General features: G+C 40.5%; 1 protein-coding gene across 2 annotated transcripts in view; it reads right to left on the reverse strand.

Moving 5' to 3' along the window:
* Positions 1-21,644, reverse strand: part of ppfibp2b (PPFIA binding protein 2b) — an 83,045-nt gene that overhangs the window by 47,705 nt on the left and 13,696 nt on the right. For both annotated transcript variants that reach the window (XM_084364225.1, XM_084364226.1), the window contains exons 2-3: positions 15,119-15,223; positions 11,029-11,237 (exon numbers count right to left, since the gene is read on the reverse strand). In XM_084364225.1, the coding sequence (XP_084220351.1) occupies positions 11,029-11,237; positions 15,119-15,200 (291 nt within the window). In that variant the 5' untranslated portion in view covers positions 15,201-15,223. The remainder of the gene's footprint in view (positions 1-11,028; positions 11,238-15,118; positions 15,224-21,644) is intronic.

The raw sequence follows: 21,644 nt of genomic DNA on the forward strand, positions 1-21,644 counted from the left end.
CCTGTAGAGACTTCTCTGCAGTGTTTTATGTTTTATCTGCGTTATTGTTGTATCATTCATTCAATCGACTATCAAAATAGTTAGCCATCGTTTTTCGACCGACCTATCAATCAATCGACTAATCGTTGCTGCTCTGACAGTCATACATTTTCTCCTCACCTTAATCCTAAGTTTCCCATTTGGAGTAAAAACACTGGTGAAACATTTTCTTGAATTCCTTGCTGCTCTTAAAATGAGTGGTGAGTGCTGATTTGCTCCTGGAGCGTGTGTAACACATTAGCTTAGGCAGTCTCTCGAGTCACACCACTGTGTCTCCAAATCTAATTTAGAAGCTGGTCCAATTCAATTTTATGTCTGCACAGCTTGACTATCAACAGGGAGTGTGGAAAGTGAATTTGAAGGTGAGTTGGTGGCATTCAGGATGAACTGACTGTATCTGCAGATGTTAGTTTAGACTGAAAAATAGTTTTCTTCATAGTCTTAAGCGTGCTCTAAAAATGTTTACTCATGCTACATGCAGTGATAAACAGATAAATAACTTATGGCAGTTGGCGGTTGGTGGCATCTGAACTGAGCTTTCTCTTCAACAGGAAGTAAAGGTGAAACCACTGCACTCACACTCGCTAACTAGCTGTAACTATCTAATTTCCCTGAAGAGATAAAGAACAGGTTTGGTGTGTCTGGATTTGAATTTGTTGCAGATTGGACTCTGTTGGCAAATTTCTAATAGTATTTCTTTTTTTGTGATACAGTCCGTGCAGTCTTTCAAAGATCCCATCAGACAAACTTGAAATACCGAAGGAAAAAACATAATTCATTGCAGTAAACACCCCGTCTTTGATGTCACTTGGCGTACATTCGCTTTGCTGTGATATCATTCACATTGATTTTATGCAAATCGCCCAGCCCTACAGCGCATGATAACTTTCATACTAACAGGAACAGAAGCAACAATTCAGCACAAGAACCTAACTTGAACTTTAGTTTCTAAAGTATCACATGACAAAACACATCTCACAGATTAATGATGAACAGAAGTTTGTAGACACACTTCATTTGAAGTGTCACTGTGTATCTGTGGCGATTTGAAGAAGTGGTCCCCAAAAAACATTCAGTCTCTTTCACAGATAAACTGCAAGTCAGAAAAAAAGTTAAGTCCATTCATTGAAAACAGATCCCTGCCTTGAAAGACTTCAGAATCAACTTTCCCCTATCTTTGTATCTGCTGTGTCAGTATATTGAATCAGAAATAGAGTTGAATGTCCTGGAAGAAGCAGGATATCTGCTCTGCAGGCTCGATTGATTAGATATCAGAGAAACAGAGATCAGCAGCGGGAAAAGCACCCAGAAAACAGCATGAAATGGCTGAGGCAAGATGTAACAGGGTCTGAAATATGGATGTACATTTTGCTATTGTGTGTTACCAACTGAAAAAGCCGCACTAAAGAGACAAAGAGTGCCACCTGCAGTAATTGTAACACATTTGCACAACTGTTGATGAGCTTTTTGCACTCAGTCACACAGAGAAGGATCAGGGCAGTATGAGCAGATGTGGAGCCAATTTAGAAACAAAATCAAGACAAATGTTTTTTCACATTTTCCTGTGTGGTTAAAGCCGTCATTCAAAGTGTTGTATCGAATGAATGGTCTGTGTAGGTCAGCTTGAGGCCACAGTAAAAAAATAGCATTGTCTGGAGCTCAAATATAAAGACATCTAATGGAAAGACGCAGACTTGGGAGGGCACTGATTAATATCTACAATAATCCGCTTATATGACTCCGAGACAAAACAAAAACAGCCTAAACTCAACACTGTTATTCCTGAAACTTCATGTCTGAACAACAGCACGGATCTCCGGTGGCAAAGTCTCTCTCTGATTGAATCCAGCGGTATCAGACGCTGCTTTGTCAACAACAATCAGCTGATGGATAATGCTCTTAATCTGATAACACAGTCCTTGTGATGCATGCCTCCACACACACATACGCCCTATCAACACTGCAACAAGTTGAGATGCAGCCCAGCTCTTGAGCTAAAGGAAATTACATCAGAAAACAGTCTGTCGCCGGGAAATAACACAATAAGAACAGGACAATAACATGCATCTGAGCTGCAGTGATAATTATCTGACAAGGACGGAGGAGCTTCCCCTCTTTCCTATAAATATGGCTCTTCACTCCACTCTAAAGAAAACACTGGAAACTCCTTCAAGGCATCAATTCAACAGAAGGAATGTGATACAAGGAAAGACACGAAGAAGTGAAATCAAAGTTCAGCGCTCACCTTTTTGAGCCAGGAGAAGTGCCTGTAGAAGTCAATGGGAGTCTCCATGCTGCCAGCCCATCGCTGTGTTTCTGTCCCCCTCTATCAGACTGTGTGTGTGTGAGCGCGGCCCACAGACCAGACAAAGCAAGAATGGATTCTTGAGTGTGCAGACTGCTGCAGCATGTGAGCGCTGTCATGTAAGAGTGTGTGAATGTGTGTTTGTGTGTGTGTGAATGTGTGACTGCGATGTTCACAGCTGTGGAGGAGGAGGGCGTTTTACGATCTCTGCCTTCTGAGTGGGACAACTCCCCCCCTGTTCCGTCCCCCTCCTCCTCTAGTACTTCTTTCCTTCCTTTCTTTCTTTAGTACCACTCCTTTTTCTCTCTCTCTTCCCTACTTTCTCCTCACTTTATGTTTCCTCACTTCTCCTTCTTTCATCGGACTCTCGCTGCCTCTTCTCTTTCCCCCGTCCTGGGCTGGAGTTCTTCTTCTTCTCTTCTCCTCTTTTACCTCTTCTCACTCCTCTTTCCCAAACACCCTCTCTCTTATTTCTTCCTTTCTTTTCTTCTCAGTCGCTCCCCCTCTTTTCCTCTCTGTCCCTGCTGAGGTCCGTCTGACAGCCAAATGGCCGAGCCCAGAAAGGAGGGGGAAGGTGGGAGGGTTTGTCGTTTTTCTTCTTTCTCTGTCATCTGTTTGTGTCTGAGTGTTGGCCCATGTTCTCTCTCTCTCTCTCTCTCTCTAACACACTAACACACACACACACACACACACACACGCACTAAACCAGCAGCATCTGATGTCAGACACGCGAACAAAGCAGCAACAGGCTGTAATGTCAGCACAAACACGAACCATGCCAGATCTCTCCCTTCGCTTGTGTTCTTTTTTTAATTAAGTTACAGTGAGAGCGCCGGCAGACTTCAAAACACTGTGTGCACGGGTGAGAGACTCTCTCTCCCTTCCTCTCTCCCTCTCTCACCCCATCCGTCTGTCTTTCTGTGGCTTATCATCTTCATGTTTAGAGCCATTAGCTCAGGTTTCCATTTCCTGTGTATTTTTACAAAACCGCTCACCGTAACAATGTCAGCCATTTGTCTGTATGACAGGTTCATTTACACACACACACACACACACACACACACACACACACACACACACACACACACACACACACACACACACACACACACACACACACACACACACACACACACACACACACACACACAAACTCAAGGATAAATATTTAAACTACTCTTTAGATTATGTGCTTCAAATTCAAAATGAGTCTGCAGTCTGTGTTTGTTAGTTTGAACGTGAGAAGAGTATTCTGTGTTGTGTCGGCTCAACAGGATTTAGTTTAGGGCGGCACATCTACGCTGGCCAAAATGTATGAGCTCAAGGAATGCAGCCTACATACAAGTAGATCGACTGCACATGTGTAATGTATGTTCTGTACAGAGCTGGGTGTGTCCGTTCTTCAGTATGAAGGACAATAAGGATTGCTGTTGATAGGTAAAATAACATGTAATTAGGTCACATGACATGTAGTGCTTGTCGAGGCCTTTTAAATCACTAATCACTAATCAATTGTTTAGATTTAGGTTTAAAGTTGTTCTCTTATGTTTTTAAAGCTGCAGCTTTTTATATCAACAATTGATCAGTCGACTGTAACTGGTGTGCAATTCGAAATTAGTCAGACTGATGACCTTCCTGTACAAACAACCATCATCCAACTCTACAGCTCCCCTCGGTTCTACTGAACTTTTGAGCTACTTTGCAGCTCATTCTCTTTGGTTTTAGTTTCTGTTACTACTGTTTTGGTTTACACTTGCTGCTGTCATCAGTTTTGTTTTCAACTCTGGAATTTCTAACTTCAATACAAAAAGAGGGGATTAGACCGATTATTGGGCCATTATTCAGCATTTTTCCCATTATCGGTATCTTTGTAACACGTCACAATTGATAGCCTATAAACACTGAATAATCTGAATCTGCAAAGTCACTAGTAACTAAATGGTAAATGGACTTGCATTTCTATAGCGCTTTTCCAGTCTACTGACCGCTCAAAGTGCTTTACATTCATACACTGATGGCAGAGGCTGCCATGCAAGGTGTCAACTGCTCATCAGGAGCAATTTGGGGTTCAGTATTTTGCTCAACGACACTTCGACATGCAGCTGGGGGAGCCAGGGATTGGAACCAGCGACTTCCCAATCACTAGCCGCGTAAAGTACCTGATAATTGTACTTAAGAACAGTACTTACAGTACAGTACGACTAAACTGTTCTTCCATCACTGGTTGTTCGAAATTTTGACACAAAGATTTTTATTGTTACTGCAAATGAATATCAGCCCCAAATGTCGGTTTTCAGTCTCCTTGACTTCTAATAATCGGCATCGGCCTTGAAAAAGCCATATCGGTCGACCTCTAACTTAAAAAAGATCGATATTCTTAACCATGTTTTTACCATGTGTAAAAATTGACATGTTTGTTAAATATAACAAGGCTTGTGTACTGTGAGTCAAGAACATTAGCGTCTTCATTCACTTCTGGAGGAGGTGGGACTATGTGGGCACTACAGTGGCAGTGGCACTACAACTTGCTGTCGGAAAGAAGAGTGAAAAACACAGCCAGTACTGGTGTATTGATATTTCAACAACAAGTATTAAAACCGTTTCAAATATTCAGACTTGATATGTATCAACATCAGACAAAGGTAGTGACGAGTTTAAAGGCAAATGGTAAAAGTGGATCATTTAGCAGCTAATGGCCAGATATTTCTCTCATGAGTTGGTGGAGACCAAAACAGCAAAAAACTGGACTTAGTCTGAAGCTCGACTCTAAATACAAGCTTATGTTGCTCTGTGTCTGCTGGCTGTCTAATTAAACAACTGTTTGCTTGCATTTTCGCTATGTGAAATTTAAAAGGTGATAATGTGACGATGCTGTGTTAGCAGCTTGTTACGCTAGCCTCTGAAGCCGGCTAAGAAAACAGAGAGACTACAGCTTTGAGTGCTAGCCAAATTAAAGTAAGCTGCAAATAAAAGCCACCGTGTGTATGACTTAAATCTGTCCCACTTTCATGACCCTCAATGTTAATGTGAAAAAAACATATCAACCTGCTGGTTTCTGTTTAAAGATGCACTACTGTCCTTGTTCCTGTCTCCAACGGACAAACACACATGCTTGTCGGCTAACTTTGGAAAAACTCCAAATTTCATCGACTCAGAACATCATCTGAAGACACGCTAACGTCTCTGGGTCAGCAGTAATGAGCAGCAGTCACAGGGTATCACAACTTCCTGCCAATAATACACTTATGATGCTTCCTGTGTTTACACGTGTATCTCTGTGAGTGTGTGTGTGTTTCACCCCTGGAGAGAAGCCCACAGGGTGCAGACTAATTGCGGAGCACGGTCTTCTTTGATGCTGTTCCTCTAGGTCAGCAGGGAGGAGAAGGAAGTGGGAGAAGGTGGACAGGATGAGGATAAGAGGGAGCAGTCAACCTTACATATTAGCTGCCTTGACAATCTGCCAAGCTTTTGTTCATCTGCTATCAAAATCACAGGACACATGATCAGTTTTCACTGGGCCTACTTTACACTGAGGAAACAGTCCCATTGGAAAATTTTGACAAAGAGGATCCATCGGGACTGGGATGTGTTTCTAGAAAGAAATGCTGATGTTGAGTTTGCCAAAAGCACTTTCATAATGCTTCCAACAATAACCCCTGAGGTTTTATTAAGTGTTATAATCCAGATCTTAAATTTTTTTCTTTTTTTAAATTGTGGAACTTAAAATTTAAAACTGGACACGATGCCCTGGTGGACTTGGTGTTTAGGACAACCAATGGCCAGCAACATCCACAATGTGAGTTCAGCTGTGGACCTTTCTTGCTTTCCCCATATCTCTGCCCCCCATGTTCTGCCATTATTCTAATAAAAGCATAACATGGAAAACTAAATGATAAAAACACAGCTTACCATAGAAACACTGTGGCTGTGCGATATGACAATATACTGTTTATCATGTACTATAGAAAAACATCTATTGTTTCATATGTTGCTTGTTTATATTCCTTATGGATATATCTTTTGTCATGTGGACAACGCAGGTATGAAATTAGCATGATGGCATGGCAAAAAAACATGGAGGTCAGTGAATAAATGTGACTGAATGAATGAAATGAGATGAATAAGTAACTGTTCAAGATCAGTTTAGGAGTCTCAACCTGAGGAGAGAAGCTGCTCTGTGGTCTGGTGATATGGAAGTTGATAATCATAGAAATAAACTTTATTTATATAACACTTTTCTTAACAGAGTTACAAAGTGCTTCACAAAAGAAAATAAACACTTCTGAAGATACTTCTGTACCTTTTGCCAGATGGCAGCAGGGTGAACAGACTGTGGCTGGGGTGGGTGTTGTCTGTTAGTATCCTTTGGGATATTATATAATACCGATATTACATATCACGACATGTATCATTATCTGGATATGAAAAGATTCATATCTGGACATGGGATTGTGGTCATGAAGCACAGCTGCAACGCAGAAACACTGCCGTAAATCTTCCTCCAGTTTTTTTCTTTTCCGTCTAGATATTTCCGGAAGATACTCTGAGGTGTGATTACAAACAGAGCGCGTTGTTTACCATAAATTGCGATGAACAAGTGTCAACAAGTGTGCAGCAGGAAACACGCCATGTGTGGGGACAAACACTCGACAACCAATCTGCTCCTTAACAAAACATGCATGTACTTTATATTAAAACTATAAAAATCTCAATCAATGAGCCTGAGATTATTAAAGACATAGCATTAATCCCTTAGGGGATTAGAGTGCTGTTTTGCTATTATAATAAATATTTCACTTAAGTTGAAATATTGCTTCAGGGACTCAAAACAGAAAAATAAATATATATTAATAGACAACACTCATATTAAACTGCATGATTATCCCAACAGTACATAAAAAAACTGAACCTGGAGAGAAAAATTGGGACAGCATGGGGAAGGGAAGCAGGAGTGAATAAGGGAGGGGGAGAGTTGGAGGAAAGTAAGAAACAAAAGAAGAAAGAAAATAAGGGAGGGAGGGCTGGCGGGAGTGACTGTGTGCAACATGTGAGACATCTGCTGTTGAAACAATGTAGGAGCTTAAAATGCTGCTGAAGTGGATCCAAGGTCCCCCGTCCCTTTTCAGCCTCAACGGTCTCAATCAGTGTGTAAAACTCACAAACAGCAGCCTCTGCAGGACAACACTCAGCAACAGCAACAACCACCCAGCTGAATCTAACAACAGCTACAGTATGTGTCATCGACTTCAGCAGAAAGCAAATAGAAATTCAAAACATCACGTTTGTCATTTCAAAAATAGAAACAAGACCTTCTGTCTATTTAATATAAAGTTAACAAAGTGTCTCAAATTCAGTCATGATGTTACAAACAGCCCAAAGCCCCACATTTCTTTGCTGGATATAGTTTGAACGTACCTTAAAAGTCCTCAGCCATCCAGTTCTCTTGTCAGAGCCTTGAGTGTCTGACTACTACACTAAGTACGTCACTTACAAACACACTCACGTCAGAACATAGGAGGAGGGTGTCCAAACATGCAGAGAAGCAATGAGGGAGGAAGAGGAGCGAGTCACAGTATGCAGTGAAAAAGAAGGAGTGAAGGAAAAGAGAGAGAGGTAAAATAGTGAGGGCTGCTGTAAACAGAGCAGGCTGAGAGGCCATGCAGGACAGACAGAGGGTGTGAGGGAGGGAGCTCAGCACAGGAAGTTGATAATAGTCGAGTTGTAATGGTGTCTCTGAGGGAAATTTAATGGAACCCGTCCCAAACCTCTCCCTTTGTTCCCTTCCCTCCTTCCCTTGCTTTGAACACTGGCTGTAACTGTAGTTGCAAATGGCACTATGTGAGAGCAACGAGGAAAGGCAATGAAAACATGGTGACTGCCGGCCTGTCAGAATTCATCAGTCTTTGGAGAGTATTGGGTCTGTACTTGGTACTTGGTAGAATAATGTATGTATAGAGTTACTAAGGCCAGGTTTACAGTCGCACTTATATTATATTATATTATCTAATGTTATATTATTGTTATTGGTGTATTTTATTGTTTAAATTTAAATTGCATTTGGGGTATTTTAATTTTAATTTGGGTATCGGATATGTTTTTTAACATATTTTTTTCCTTTGTAAAGCACTCTGTAAAATGTGTGTGTGTGTGTGTGTGTGTGTGTGTGTGTGTGTGTGTGTGTGCCACAACGTAAGGTACATAGATAATAGCAACAAGTGTGGGGTTACAGTATCGATTACTTGCCTATAATGAAGTGTGGAATGATCATCAGGATTAGACTGTATAGACTGTACAGACTGTATAGACTGTATAGGGAAACTGAAGAAAGCTCTTCAGTTCTTACACAAAAGCTAAAAGAAAGAAAGAAAGAAAGGAAGGAAGGAAGGAAGGAAGGAAGGAAGGAAAAAAGAAAGAAAGAAAGAAAGAAAGAAAGAAAGAAAGAAAGAAAGAAAGAAAAAGAAAATGATGAACAGATGAACAGATGAATAGGTGTAAGACTGGGACAGAAACCAAATGTGCTCGTCCTCACAGCGACATGCCAACCTACTGCAGCAGAGAATAGCTGATCTGTAGCACAGCAGCTAAATTCCTCTCCACTCCCTTTGACCCTTTAGCTGACCCCATGTGACCCCGGCTTTGACTGTCCCTCTACTATAAAAACACTCGATGATGGATTTTTGTCATGATGACAGATTATTATCATGGAAAGCATCATTTAAATGAATAAATTCGCACACTGACACAAACTTGACCTTAAAGTTCCAAACATGAGCATTACAATTTTATAATATATTAAATAATTAAATACGAAATAAGAAATAATTTAAATATAATATAATATAATACTTTGGTAGCCTGATGTGGATGAAATGCATATAAGCATGTGAAAATCTGTGCATTATAAGTATAGATATTTTCTATTGAAAGAAGCCTTTCAACATAAAACAGCTGTTTCTTTTGGTGAGCGATGCACGTTTGACTCCATTTCTCTGAGACAGCCAACTTCCCAAACATCACGGTGAATAAACTTATATAACGTGGTGCATCGCCAGGCGCTGCATTCTGTTCTGCCTGCGAGTGGACGCAACTTTAATTCGCAGAGACGTGTACACTGAGCACAGAGTGCAATTTCTAACCCAGCTGTGTAATCTCTAAGGACAGTGAGAGTTTTACCACAAATTTAAAATGAGTAGCTCTATAAACTCTCTGGCTATTGACATGGAAATATGAAATCTAAAAAGGTTTGCAATTGCAACTGCTTTTGCTGTGGCTCTATGGATGGCATGGTCAGTCCATCAGTCAGCCCGTCACTTGGTCCAGAATGAAATATTTCAACAAGTACAGTGTAGAGAGAAGCAGGTATGATGTACCTTTGTAGGCTAACCCAGAAGTTATTATCGCCCTGGTTCCTTTAACAAAAATGCTGAGATTTTCAATTGGATTTTGGATTTTTGTTGAAAGAAAGCTCTGTGGGTAAGAGCTTAAGATGCTTGCAGGTTTTTATTTCAGCAAGATAATGAAATTATAACTGCAATATAAAGTAAAAGCTAACGTTAGCCTATAAACAAACAACATCACAGTCACATGAGTTCAACATCACCACCAAGAAGCTTCCTACTACACTATACTATAGACACTTTACTTTAAACTGATCAATACACAAGTTGGAGTATTTTATGAGAAGAGAAGTCGAATTGAGACTCATTCCTGTGGCGGCCTATTGGATTCATTTCATCTCATCTTGTCTCATAAAGTAGTGTGTATTTATCAAGGCACACCTGCACTGGACTTTTGTCTTATTAAAATTAAAATCACAACTAAGTTCTAAAGTGTTGTATTCAATTTTAATTTAACAACCTAGACACTGTTGTTTGTTCTTCACAGTTGTACTGCTTGGGGCACAAATACTTATTAGTAACACTGTTCATTTATTAGCTTCCTGAAGATATGGCTTCAGGGATTCCCACCATATTCTAACAGTGGAGGCACCCTGCCCGGCCTGATAGAAATGAACATCTGCTAACATCAGAAGAAATTATTGTGTTTATATTTTTATGAGTTTAGCAACTTTTTAAATTGTCATCTAATAACTTCATTGGTACTGAGGCTAGACGCACCAGGACTTGTGAATGTGAAACAAATGCCTTTTAATCTTTGAAAGCACTGACTACACAAGCCCAAGCGCCTGAAAATTCAAGCATTAGCCGTTCTCCAAGAGAGCGGGTGGTTCACTGAGGGTGAGCACATCACACAATGAGAGAAATCAACAAAACACAATAAGGAAAGAGCTCTTCTTGCTTGAAAAGCCGAGCTTAACATAATGAACCGAGCAGAATCTTCACTCTGGATGGTTGCTCATCTTCAGCTGTTTCTTCATGTGTAATAACAAAAATAAACACCAAAGATGCAAAATGCACAGCACGATCCACCATGCTGCAATAATGTTTCACACACTGAAATCAAATTCTTTTTGAGTGCTCGTTAAAAAGACTTCAAAAATCACTACATGGACGCATTATGATGCAGCCTGATAAATGAAGTGTGACATCTCCACTTGACCTGGCTGCAGATTGAGTTGTGGAGACCACACAGCAGGAAGCAAACGCTATCTCAAGACGACAAATGAGACAAAATGTCATGTTAAGATGAAAGATGATTTGAAGCATAGCACACAATGTACTCACAGTTCCAGTCTGCAGCCAGTCTATCAGAGCCTGGGCCGTTTCTGAAGGCAGTTGTGATCTGAGGCTGCCTCTCTCCTCCTGGCTGGGCTGGAGCTCCAAGGCAAGTTTGAGGTCCTCGGCTAACTGAACGACCTGCAGCGGACCAGCGCTGACGGGAGAGCCCAGGTCGTACATGCTGTTAGAAAACTCCACCGCTGCTGCTTTCGAACCTGAGGAGCGTGTGGACGAGGAGTAGAGACGAGAGACCGTTACTCATTACAACGATTATTAATACCATTATTCAAAACTTAAATGTGACTGCAATATAAAGCTCATCTATTAGCTGTATTACCAGCCAATTTGCAAGAGGACCAAGAATGGAGATTTGGATACTAGTAAAGCAGAATTTAATGAGAGACATGCATCCTTCTGAATGTTTCCAAAATGTCCATGTGTCACCTGGATCATTTCCCTGGCAACACACACACACACACACACACACACACACACACACACACACACACACACACACACACACATTAAGGCACACACTCACATACACATCTGGATACACTCAAATAATTTGGACTGAAAAAGCAGCCACACATTTCAGCGCCTCCATACAATATATGTGGTCCAAAATTAATAAATAGCACATGATGAAAACAATCGTTGCTTGAATATCTCTGTACAACAGAGGCCGAGAGTAAGCGAGGAACTTCTAATCCATGAGGTTATCACTGTACAGATGAACTAGTCTAAAGAAATATATAGCTATTTTACCCAGGTAGGACCTTGTGGGCCAAATAACTGTGATGTTGCACCAACCACAGTGACTACAGGTAGAAAACTTCCAGGCGGGTTGGTTTTCATTACGGCGATCTGTGAAATCAGCCGTTTTTTTAATGTCTGTTGTCATTTTCAGCCACAACTGTAAGGTTTAAAGATATATAGTTAAACATGGTAGTCCTAAACTATCTGATGGCTCTGCTGTGCTTATTTCATGTACTGTATTGCTTCGCTGGTGTCTTTGACCAACAATTATCCTTTATGTCTCCTTTAAAGTATCAAATATGCCTTTTCAATGGATGAAATGTATACACTTGGAAATAACATCATTTTCTACTTATTACTTATTGTGATTGTTCTATATGAAGAAACTTTGAGTCTCTGAAAGCACAAAATGAGTCTTGTAGGATGAAGTTTTATCATCAACAGTGGAAATTTGTGCACCATCTCAGCGCTGTATCTACTGCACACTGTATAAACAAATAACTTTAGGATGGCTGAGAAGTGAACATGAGCATTTGCAATGTGAACATAGAAACAAACAGAACCCCTTGTCCCATTCATCTCTCCATCCAACCATGCAGAACTTCAGAGTATCTGGGCCAGAGCACACAGAGAAGAATATTAACACACTGTCAACTCAGTCCAGAGACAAATCACAGCCAATGAAATGAACTACTTCTTCCACAGGGATGTCGAAGGTCAAGAGCGGTTATAGAAATGCTGCGTAGGCGAAAGATTAGGGGTGCTCATCTAAAAATACAGACGTACATTATATAGCTGGTGAGATTTGTACAATTATCAAAAATGGTCTGTAAAAAGTCGTGTCATCAGCTATTAACTTTTGGTGTGCCTCAAGGCCCCGAGCACCACAGAGCGGGGCATCTTTGTCCGAAATACTACTGCCTCTAATGTGCTCCTCAGTGGCTACTTTGAAAACTACTGTTTGGTTATTGCTTCATTTTGATATTGTTTGATTGTGGGGCACTGGGGAACACCTTCTGATATTTTATTCATTTCTTACTTCAAAGTTTTGAAAATTTTAAATTATTCAAAGTTTCACTAAGACAATATTTTGTCATTATATGTACTCCAGTATATAGTAATGTTAATAGAATACTCTGTTTGCAGTAAGAGTGCGTACTTACAACATACTTTATTGTTTTGTACAGGAAATTAAATATTAATAATAATGATATAAGATTCAATACTTACTTTTTGGTCTCTGCCTGCAAACATTTCAAGCTTTCACTACTATGACGCTTAACCAGACAGAAGAGAACTGTTGATCGTGGAATGTAATATGACCAACATTTCTAAATTCTGTTGATAAGTGTCTCTAATTTCCTTGTTAGTGATTGGCTGATGTTATCGCTAATGGGATTTTTAATGTATTTCTATCTGTGGTCACTGAGAGCCGGAATAGCAAACTCAATGCACTCGATGAGGTCACTGTGTTTCGGGCAAACAGCAGCTATTTAATGAGCTTCTTCTGCGGTTTGTTGTCAACTATGCTGATTCTGAGAGTGAGATGAAAAAATCCTTGATACGGAGTCGCACAAAACCTAGCCAAAAATGTAATTTGTCACATTTCTGGTGATCAGTGGTCACAGAAAATATTCTAATTTTAAGGAATTCCCAATAACTCAAAGTCCTGTCTCTGTCCCTCCTCTCCTCTGTCACTGATGAGGTGCTCTGCTCTGCTCAATCTTTGTTTTCCCACACACTGTCAGTGCAACACATTAAACATTTACCCCACTAGTTAGATCTCACTGCCCAAGGCTGAACTGGCTGCAGCAAACATGACCCCAGTTACACACACAAAAGCACACACAAACATACACATGTATCTAACACACACACACACACACACACACACGCACACACACACACACATATATTAACAATACAAATGTGATTATATAATAGTATCGTACAAATACAAATGGTATTCTTTATAATAATTATAATTACAGACATATCACCATTGAAGAAAATATGCTTGTCAACTCACATCCTTAAAACCCCTGATTTCTGTGTGTGATGTTGACTGATCCTATTGTGCCACAATGTAACGTACGATGAAAATAATGAGTTATTCACAGCTCTAACAACTAAACTGCAGTGAATCTGGTAATAGCTCTACCAGTACCACATGTCTAAAACTGAAAAACTGAATTCTGGGAAATAGACATCATATTCATGACGTGTAATATCTTAAAAGTCTTAATTGCTGATGTGTTTTTTCTTACTTTGTACATAATAACACTAACAACAGTATGCATATGCTGCCACCTTGATTCCCGTTCTTCACAAATTGATTGTGAACAACTTTGAGATAATCTCACAACTGAATAGTCAAAGTAGTTTCTTAGCCTGCTGCTTTTTGTGGTTGTAAATAAAACTTTCAGCTCTACTTCCATTTCTCTCCATCACTGTAACAAAACCCAGACAGAGGGGAAATAACAGAGAGATAGAGCGCTGCAAACAGTAAACAGCTGCTCACACACCTCTCCCTGTTGATTCTGAGTACTGATTATTAATGCTCTGATTAAAAAATGTAAATAAATAACGCTCTGTTTGTGATCACAGTTTTCTTTGGGTTTGTTTATTTTTTTAATAGCTGGCCCCCAGGTGTTGATACGTTCTGTGTACCATATACCAACGAGCTCCTCATGTGGCTCAAAGGTGTACTGTATATATACATACTCCTGAATAAAAGAAATTCTGCACCACTTACCGTTTTTGCCGTGTCATCTCTGTTGTATAGAAAATTACTCGCTCCCTGAAGTCATGTTTAGTTTGTTTTTAGCTTAGCATCAGAGGAACACCATCTTTAGCTCACCATATTGTCAACACCCTACAGGTGCACTGACACATCTGTACCAGTTACTGTAGGTAGAAGAAAAGCCACTAAGATCAAACCTTCTCAATACCAAACCATACTTTACTAATGTAGTACATACATCACTGGTATATAGTGAGTAATTGAAACATATTGTTAGAGACTAAAAACCTCTCTGGTGACACCTAAAGGCTTTTTAGAAAACCAGACCATAGTGGTCTGTTGAATAGTTTGACACATTGACTACTGACCAGATGACATGTTATCTTTACAGTGCTGTCTGCATCATTATTCTCATTTATGTACAGATACTGGTTGCTGTGAACGCTCAGTAAGATTGCAGAGAATGGGAATAGATGTTGGAGCTGAGCATCCTTGAAGATGCTATAACCAGCACTGGCAATTTCTCAAAAAGAAGACCACATTTTTAGAGTAACTCATGTCATAAAGACGACACTGCTACCTCACAGCTCTTACCTGCGATGATGTCATCCATCTGCTCCAGCGCCGCCTCCAGCATTTGACTGGCCTCCGTTTCCATGGTGGCAGCGGGAAGCATCAGCTGTCAGGTTTTCTGATGTTCTGTGGAAAAAGAAAAAAGAAAAGAAAATGTGATTTATTACCAAACTACTGTACATTGTGTTTCTATATGCAGTGTAGAATGTAACGAATGTTGACGCTACAAACAGAGAATTGAGAAATGACAACATACAAACATCTGTGGAGCATGTGAATGGTTTGTATTAGAAATGTACAGAGTAAGCTGCTGTGCACACTCCTGTCCTGCATGCAGACAAAACAAATAAGGCATGTAGATGTGGGCGCTCTAACCAGCTCTAATCCGATGAGGATAATGCAGCTCATTAGCTTGGCAACTTTCTATGAGCTTTGAGAATCTAACACTTAGAAACGAAGACACAGATACACAAAGAAGTCTCTAGAATGAAAGATTTCAACAAGGAGCCCTCTGAATATTTCTGCATATAGTTCATTTCCACGATACAGTAATATAGTTATGCCATGGTCCTTATTAAAAGGGCAATCAGTATTTTTTTTACTCTTCCTGGTAACAAAATGACCATTAAATATTAAGATAATGATGACTCAAAACGACGAGCAGGAATTAAATCTCACTGATGATGCTGCCATGTCTACTTGTCACCAACAGAGGTCCAAAAAGTTCAACAATTTCAAACTGCCCTAACTCTCCTTTATGCAACAAGTGAGGCTGCTTGCTTGGTTTTTAGGATTTCCCCACTAATGTTGTTTACCACAGTGTTTATTTTTTTTATTCTCTACATATGCATGTAGCCCATACTTGCACTCTTGTTTTTGAAAACCACCACTGCAGGCAAGAATAAAGTGGTGTACATATAGCCAGGAGCAATTACACAAACACACACGCAGCCACACAAAACGCTTACACGTTTTTTAATCCACTTTTCATCCCAGCCTCTGGCTGCCCCTCCATCTCCTCCTTGTTTCCCTGCTTTTCACCGCACCCATCCTCCCTCCTGTCATCCCTTCTTTGCCTGGCACTCATCCCTCCTGTCATCTCTCCTTCAAGGCTCTCATCCCTCTGTCATGCTGTCATGCTGACTTACAGACAAACAGGCGTCAACATGTGGAAATCAAGGGGAAAGACAGTGATGTAATCTACTGATGCCTCGAGAGCACGAACCCCCCCGCAGAGCAGCCTAATGCTCATCTGCATTAGCACTAACTTTCACAGCACGACATGACAGCTGACATTGACAATCTGTAGAAAACACAGTCAATGGACTTACAGTAACACGCTGTCATTACAACTCTGGTGCCATCACCATTCTCCCATTTTTCAAATGGCTCCCGTGTGTGTGTGTGTGTGTGTGCGTGCATGCAGATGTATTTGTTTGAAAAAAAGGCTGCTAATTTTATTGTTAATAATAATAAATGGCTGTGTATTAGTCTCGTTGAGACAGAGGGTGACAGCACCATTCAGACACTATGACAGCCTGACTCTGTTCGACAGCACTGAGATAACAGTTGACCTCAACAGGACAATAATGCATTTGTTTCTGTGTGTGTGAGAAAAAGAGAGACAGAGTGTGTAGGCAAATTGTGGGGTTTTCACAACACTGTGCGTTCCATTGTGGCAGTGTGTATGTCAAGGTGCTGATTTAGACATTGCAGTCCTGTTCCAGCATGATGACAAGACAACCCTGTGCACTGTGTCTCCCATATTGCACAATCTGTGAAACTGCTACGTGTGTGGAAAATTGGTCTGTGTGTGTTTGTGCGTGCTTGTGGGAAAACAGGGAGAGACAGAAGACTGTGAATAGTGAGGGTGTGTGTGTGTGTGTGTGTGGGTGTGTGTGTGTGTATGTGTGTGAGACTTTCTCTTGATCTCCTCGTGATCTTGGATTATACTTTGTGAGGAAATGTCTAATGAATGGAACTGTTTCAGAGTCAATTTCCGATAGAAAAAAATAAAAAGTTTTACATAATGTTTTGAACATTCTTTAACCACATAACATTTTAGTTATAATTCAATGTTCGCAAAACTGACTTAAAAAAGACAAAACAAAAGCACATGAAAACATTTACATTTTGACATCATAACATGACAGCCATTACGATCTGAAAGCTCTGGCAGGTCCCCAGTGCCGGTAGTTTTGGATTACTCACTCACACACTACAGACACGCAGACAGGTATTTATGAAGAATCCCCATTAAACCGAACGACTGGATCATCTCCCGAGGTTGAATTGCATTGTGCAAGCTACTTGATGTCTCATTCATGTTTCGGTAGATGCAGAAACAGACACGCCTTTACCCAGAAAGAGACACCAGATAAACTTGTTTGTCACACATGAAAAAATGTGACCTGTTTCTCACAGCTACACCCGCCTCAGTGTTGACAGCTCTCTCTTAAGTCAAAAAGGAAGCTGGCTCTCTGCACAATCTGTTGGACAACTTAACTAACATAAAAAGAAATGTTATCAGGTGCTGATAGGAGGTTTTGAATATACAGCTGGAAACCTTGGATAGGGGCAAGAATTGTTTGGGTAACACGGACATTTCTCAAAAGTACTGGCATCATGCAACTACAAATTTGTCATTCAGCTTAGCACTCAACACTAAATAATATAATGCCTACTTACACAATGCACACCCTTTGAGAGAAGACACCCTATGCAAACACTTAGTGCCCCCTGCCCCCTGTTGTGAGAGTCATAAGCTACTTACTAAAGATCCTCAAATCCAGCACTCTGCAGTGTGACCACATTTATTCTCAGGTATCAGCACTGTGGCCCTGGCTGTTTCCACTGTAAACACTGATAATGCTTCCACTTTCAGACACAAAAACACAATATAGTTTCTGATGCTGGGCTGTCAGTCAGGGTTCTGAATGGTGCACTTTATCACTTTGTCATTATACATGAATGTATCAAACATCTGGTAGGTGTAAGAAATGTTATCAACAGATCTTTCCCATGTGCTGCACCTGTGTGTGTGTACAGAAAACAAAACTACTGCTTCGCTCCTCTCACCTCCAGTCTCAGTCCAACTCACCACACACAGAGAACCCTGTTTGAGAGTGAGAGGAAGAGCGGGACAGGAAAAGAGAGGAAGAAAAAGTGGTGTGTGAAGAGGGAAGAGTGATTCAGCAGCTTGTGTATCTGCGTGCTCAACTGCCCACAGCTGACGGCAGCACCCATTCAGAAGCTAGGGCTGTCTCATTGTCCATTAGCTGAGCAGCTACGCTGCCATCAGCTTCATGATTAGCTCCATCAGGACCATCACCAGGCGTCACTGCATTACTGTCATCCAGCACTGCTCTTCATTACTGCTTCATGTGCTCCCGCTGCTCTGCACACCAACAAGCTGACAAACTTCTACAAACTACTGAGGTTAAATGTACATAAAAGCTCTTCTTTTCATTACACACTCCTGCTGCACAGCTAGCTGTTATCCGTGCTGACTTGCCAATTCCTATCTCTGCATGGAGCTGCGCCATTTTGGTCGTCTAATCAAAACCTTATAAGTTGACCTGATTTACTTTGCACAGTTCAAAACAAGTGTCCAAAGCAATTCATAGGAAAAGTCAAATGATATGATGAAGTTTAACATAAGGCAGAAAATGATGTGTGGTTTTGCAGGGGAACTTTTGCACTGCAGAGATTTTGACCCGTTACAGCAGGAACAGGTCTAACTAATATCATTAATGATGTCTCACTTATAAGAATAAGCCAGTAATACAGCATGCACAATAGCTGAACCCTTTAACTGGCTCACCTAAATGGAATGCAGCCATAATAATATTGCTAATATTCTCCACCAGGCGTAAGATAGGAAGGGATCATTTGTTTGGTTTTATGTGTGTGTGTGTGTGTGTGTGTGTGTGTGTGTGTGTGTGTGTGTGTGTCTCCATGTGTATAACCGTTTGCAGCTAATCTTGCATACAACTAGACACATCATCCACATATATCTATGTAGGCTCAAGTGCTTGTGGTGATTCACAATTTCTGAAAAAGCTATTTTATTGACTGTTCGGTTTTATATCGCCGTTAGCTGCCACTCCTCTTTACCGGCCAGTGGAGGCCACAGGTGATCAAAACTGCTTCAGTTTGGAATCTCGTTTCCGCTACGGACACAGAATTATGCTGGTGCTACCGAGTACTAATTCATGTTAGATCTTTGTCTTTTGGTTTGTCAGAGCGTTTTTAAAACAGCTGTTTGCAGTATCTGGCAAAAGGCTGAGAGTTGTGAGACTGAAACAAAAAGTAAATCTGCAGGCTCTAAAGCGAAAACAGTGAGCTGAAAGATATTTAAATAATACATTAAAATAATAATTATGTCTATCACTAAAAGCAACCAACTTGACATGATAGGTATACTGAGCCACTGTAAATATAAAAATGGATTAATCCAGCCTTAAATTATTCATCAAAACTGAGACACTGTAATTGTTGTGTGCACAAAAACATGATAAAGTTAGGTTGAAGCGGGTTCAAAGGCATCAGTTCTTTTGCAACAGCTTATCATTGATGTAATACAGCTAAAATACTAATAACAATAATAATAGTTAATAGTTTCAATGACAGATAGAGCTAAGTAAGAAACTAACCAACATATAATCATGTATGTATTGTGACAGCAGGAGGCCATGTTGTGGCAGCATGAACACTGAGAATTAATCTGTTGCCATTCTGTATACAGCTTAACCACAGCACCACAGGTTATGTCTTGATTTCACTGAGGCCAACCATCCCGCAAAAGAACACACTCATGGTAAAACAAAGTGTTTCGGACAAAATACTGAATTCTCAACAATTACAATTATATTGTGTCACAGCTCTTCTCACTGCTGAGACAGCTAATTGCTCTTGAATGCCTCATTTTTTACCGACACGACTACACACTGCACTATCTGCTGACAGCAAGAAGCGTAACTTTTTTATTTGGCAAGATTATTTTTCCATAAGTGGGCTGCTTTTTCACTACCAGCCCAACACACAGACACAGAGGGGAGAGAAAAGCTATAAAAAGTATCATCTGAGAGCTAAGTCTGTGGGTTAGATTATCTTTTCTACTGTATGACTGTGGGTAGTGTGTGATCTGTGAACCGTGGCTGATGCATGGCTGCTGGCGGAGCAGGAATATATAGTTTCATGTGACTCCCAGCGCTGCGCTCATCTGTACTGCTCTGTGTTGAACTGCTCTGCTCTTTATTGTCCTATTTAGTCCTGCTAAAGTGCATTTGATTCAAGCTCTGCTCAGTTCTCTCAAGGAAATACGGCTCTGTTTTCTGCTCCGTCCATAGATTATCTGATTCTTTTCTCGTTGACTGTGCTCTGTGTTACTCTCCGGTCTGTCCAGCTGACTTCTGCTCTCATTTCGGCTGTAATCTATTTTGTCCTCAGAGTGAGGGTAATGAACCATAAACACAAAACAACACATGACTTCCAGTCAATGATCATCATGAGTGTAACAAACAGCGATGTGAACTTTCAATCATTACTACAAATCATTTCCTTTGAAAGTTCCCAATTGTCATCAGCTTGATGTTATGTACTGTAATGTTGACAGTTAATTGAAGTCATGAAGAGTTGGGAAAAATGAAAAAATTAAAAGTTGGGTAAACTGAGGTAAGTTGTTGCGCCATCGAACACATTAAGACACATCAAAACAGACGAGTCTGCTACACACTGAGCAGGAAGTAAGTTGGTCTTTCCATGTTTGATCTCGTGTGCCGTTGACAAGAGTCACAGGAAGGGCACAGGAAAACAAATAAGTCAGAGCAACTACATAACATCACAACACGGGCCTGTACGCTTCATGCTTTCAGACATATAGAATACTCTGACATTCAAACAGATACACTGCAGCAAATAACTACTTTTTAGGGCTGGGCAATCTATGGATATTATATCATAATCATGATATAACAATAATACAAATACATTTTATTTATAAGCATCTTTCAAGTCAACCAAGAACACCTTACAATTCAGATTAAAACAGTCATTACATAATAAAGAAGACATTGAAATGCTGGATAATAATACAAGAAAAGCAGCCACACTAAAGGTCTGTCACCTACAGGGCAAAGTCTGGAAGCAGGAAATGAGAGAAGATGGGCATCAGAGGAGCGAAGTGAGCGGGCCGAATAGTAATGATGTAAAAGACTGGACAGTTAGGGAGGCGCCACACCATCTAGAGACTTATAGACCAGAAGAACAATCTTAAACATGATGCAGTATTGAACTGGAAGCTGGTGCAGTTGTTGAAGGGTAGGTGTGATGCGCTCCCAGTACTGTGAGTGGCAGAGAACTGTTGCAGCTGAGTTCTGGACATACTGTAGTCTTTTTCTAGGCCCTGAGTAGATAAACCACGGAGATGAGCATTACAGTAGTTGAGTCTAGATGTGATAAATGCATGGGCAAGGGTCGCTGCGACTGAGTGGGAAAAAGGGGCGTAGTCTGAACACTTTTTTAATCAATTATGACTGAGTAGTAC

Source organism: Pagrus pagrus (genome assembly GCF_965226575.1).
Source record: "Pagrus pagrus genome assembly, chromosome: 10".
NCBI lineage: Eukaryota > Metazoa > Chordata > Actinopteri > Spariformes > Sparidae > Pagrus > Pagrus pagrus.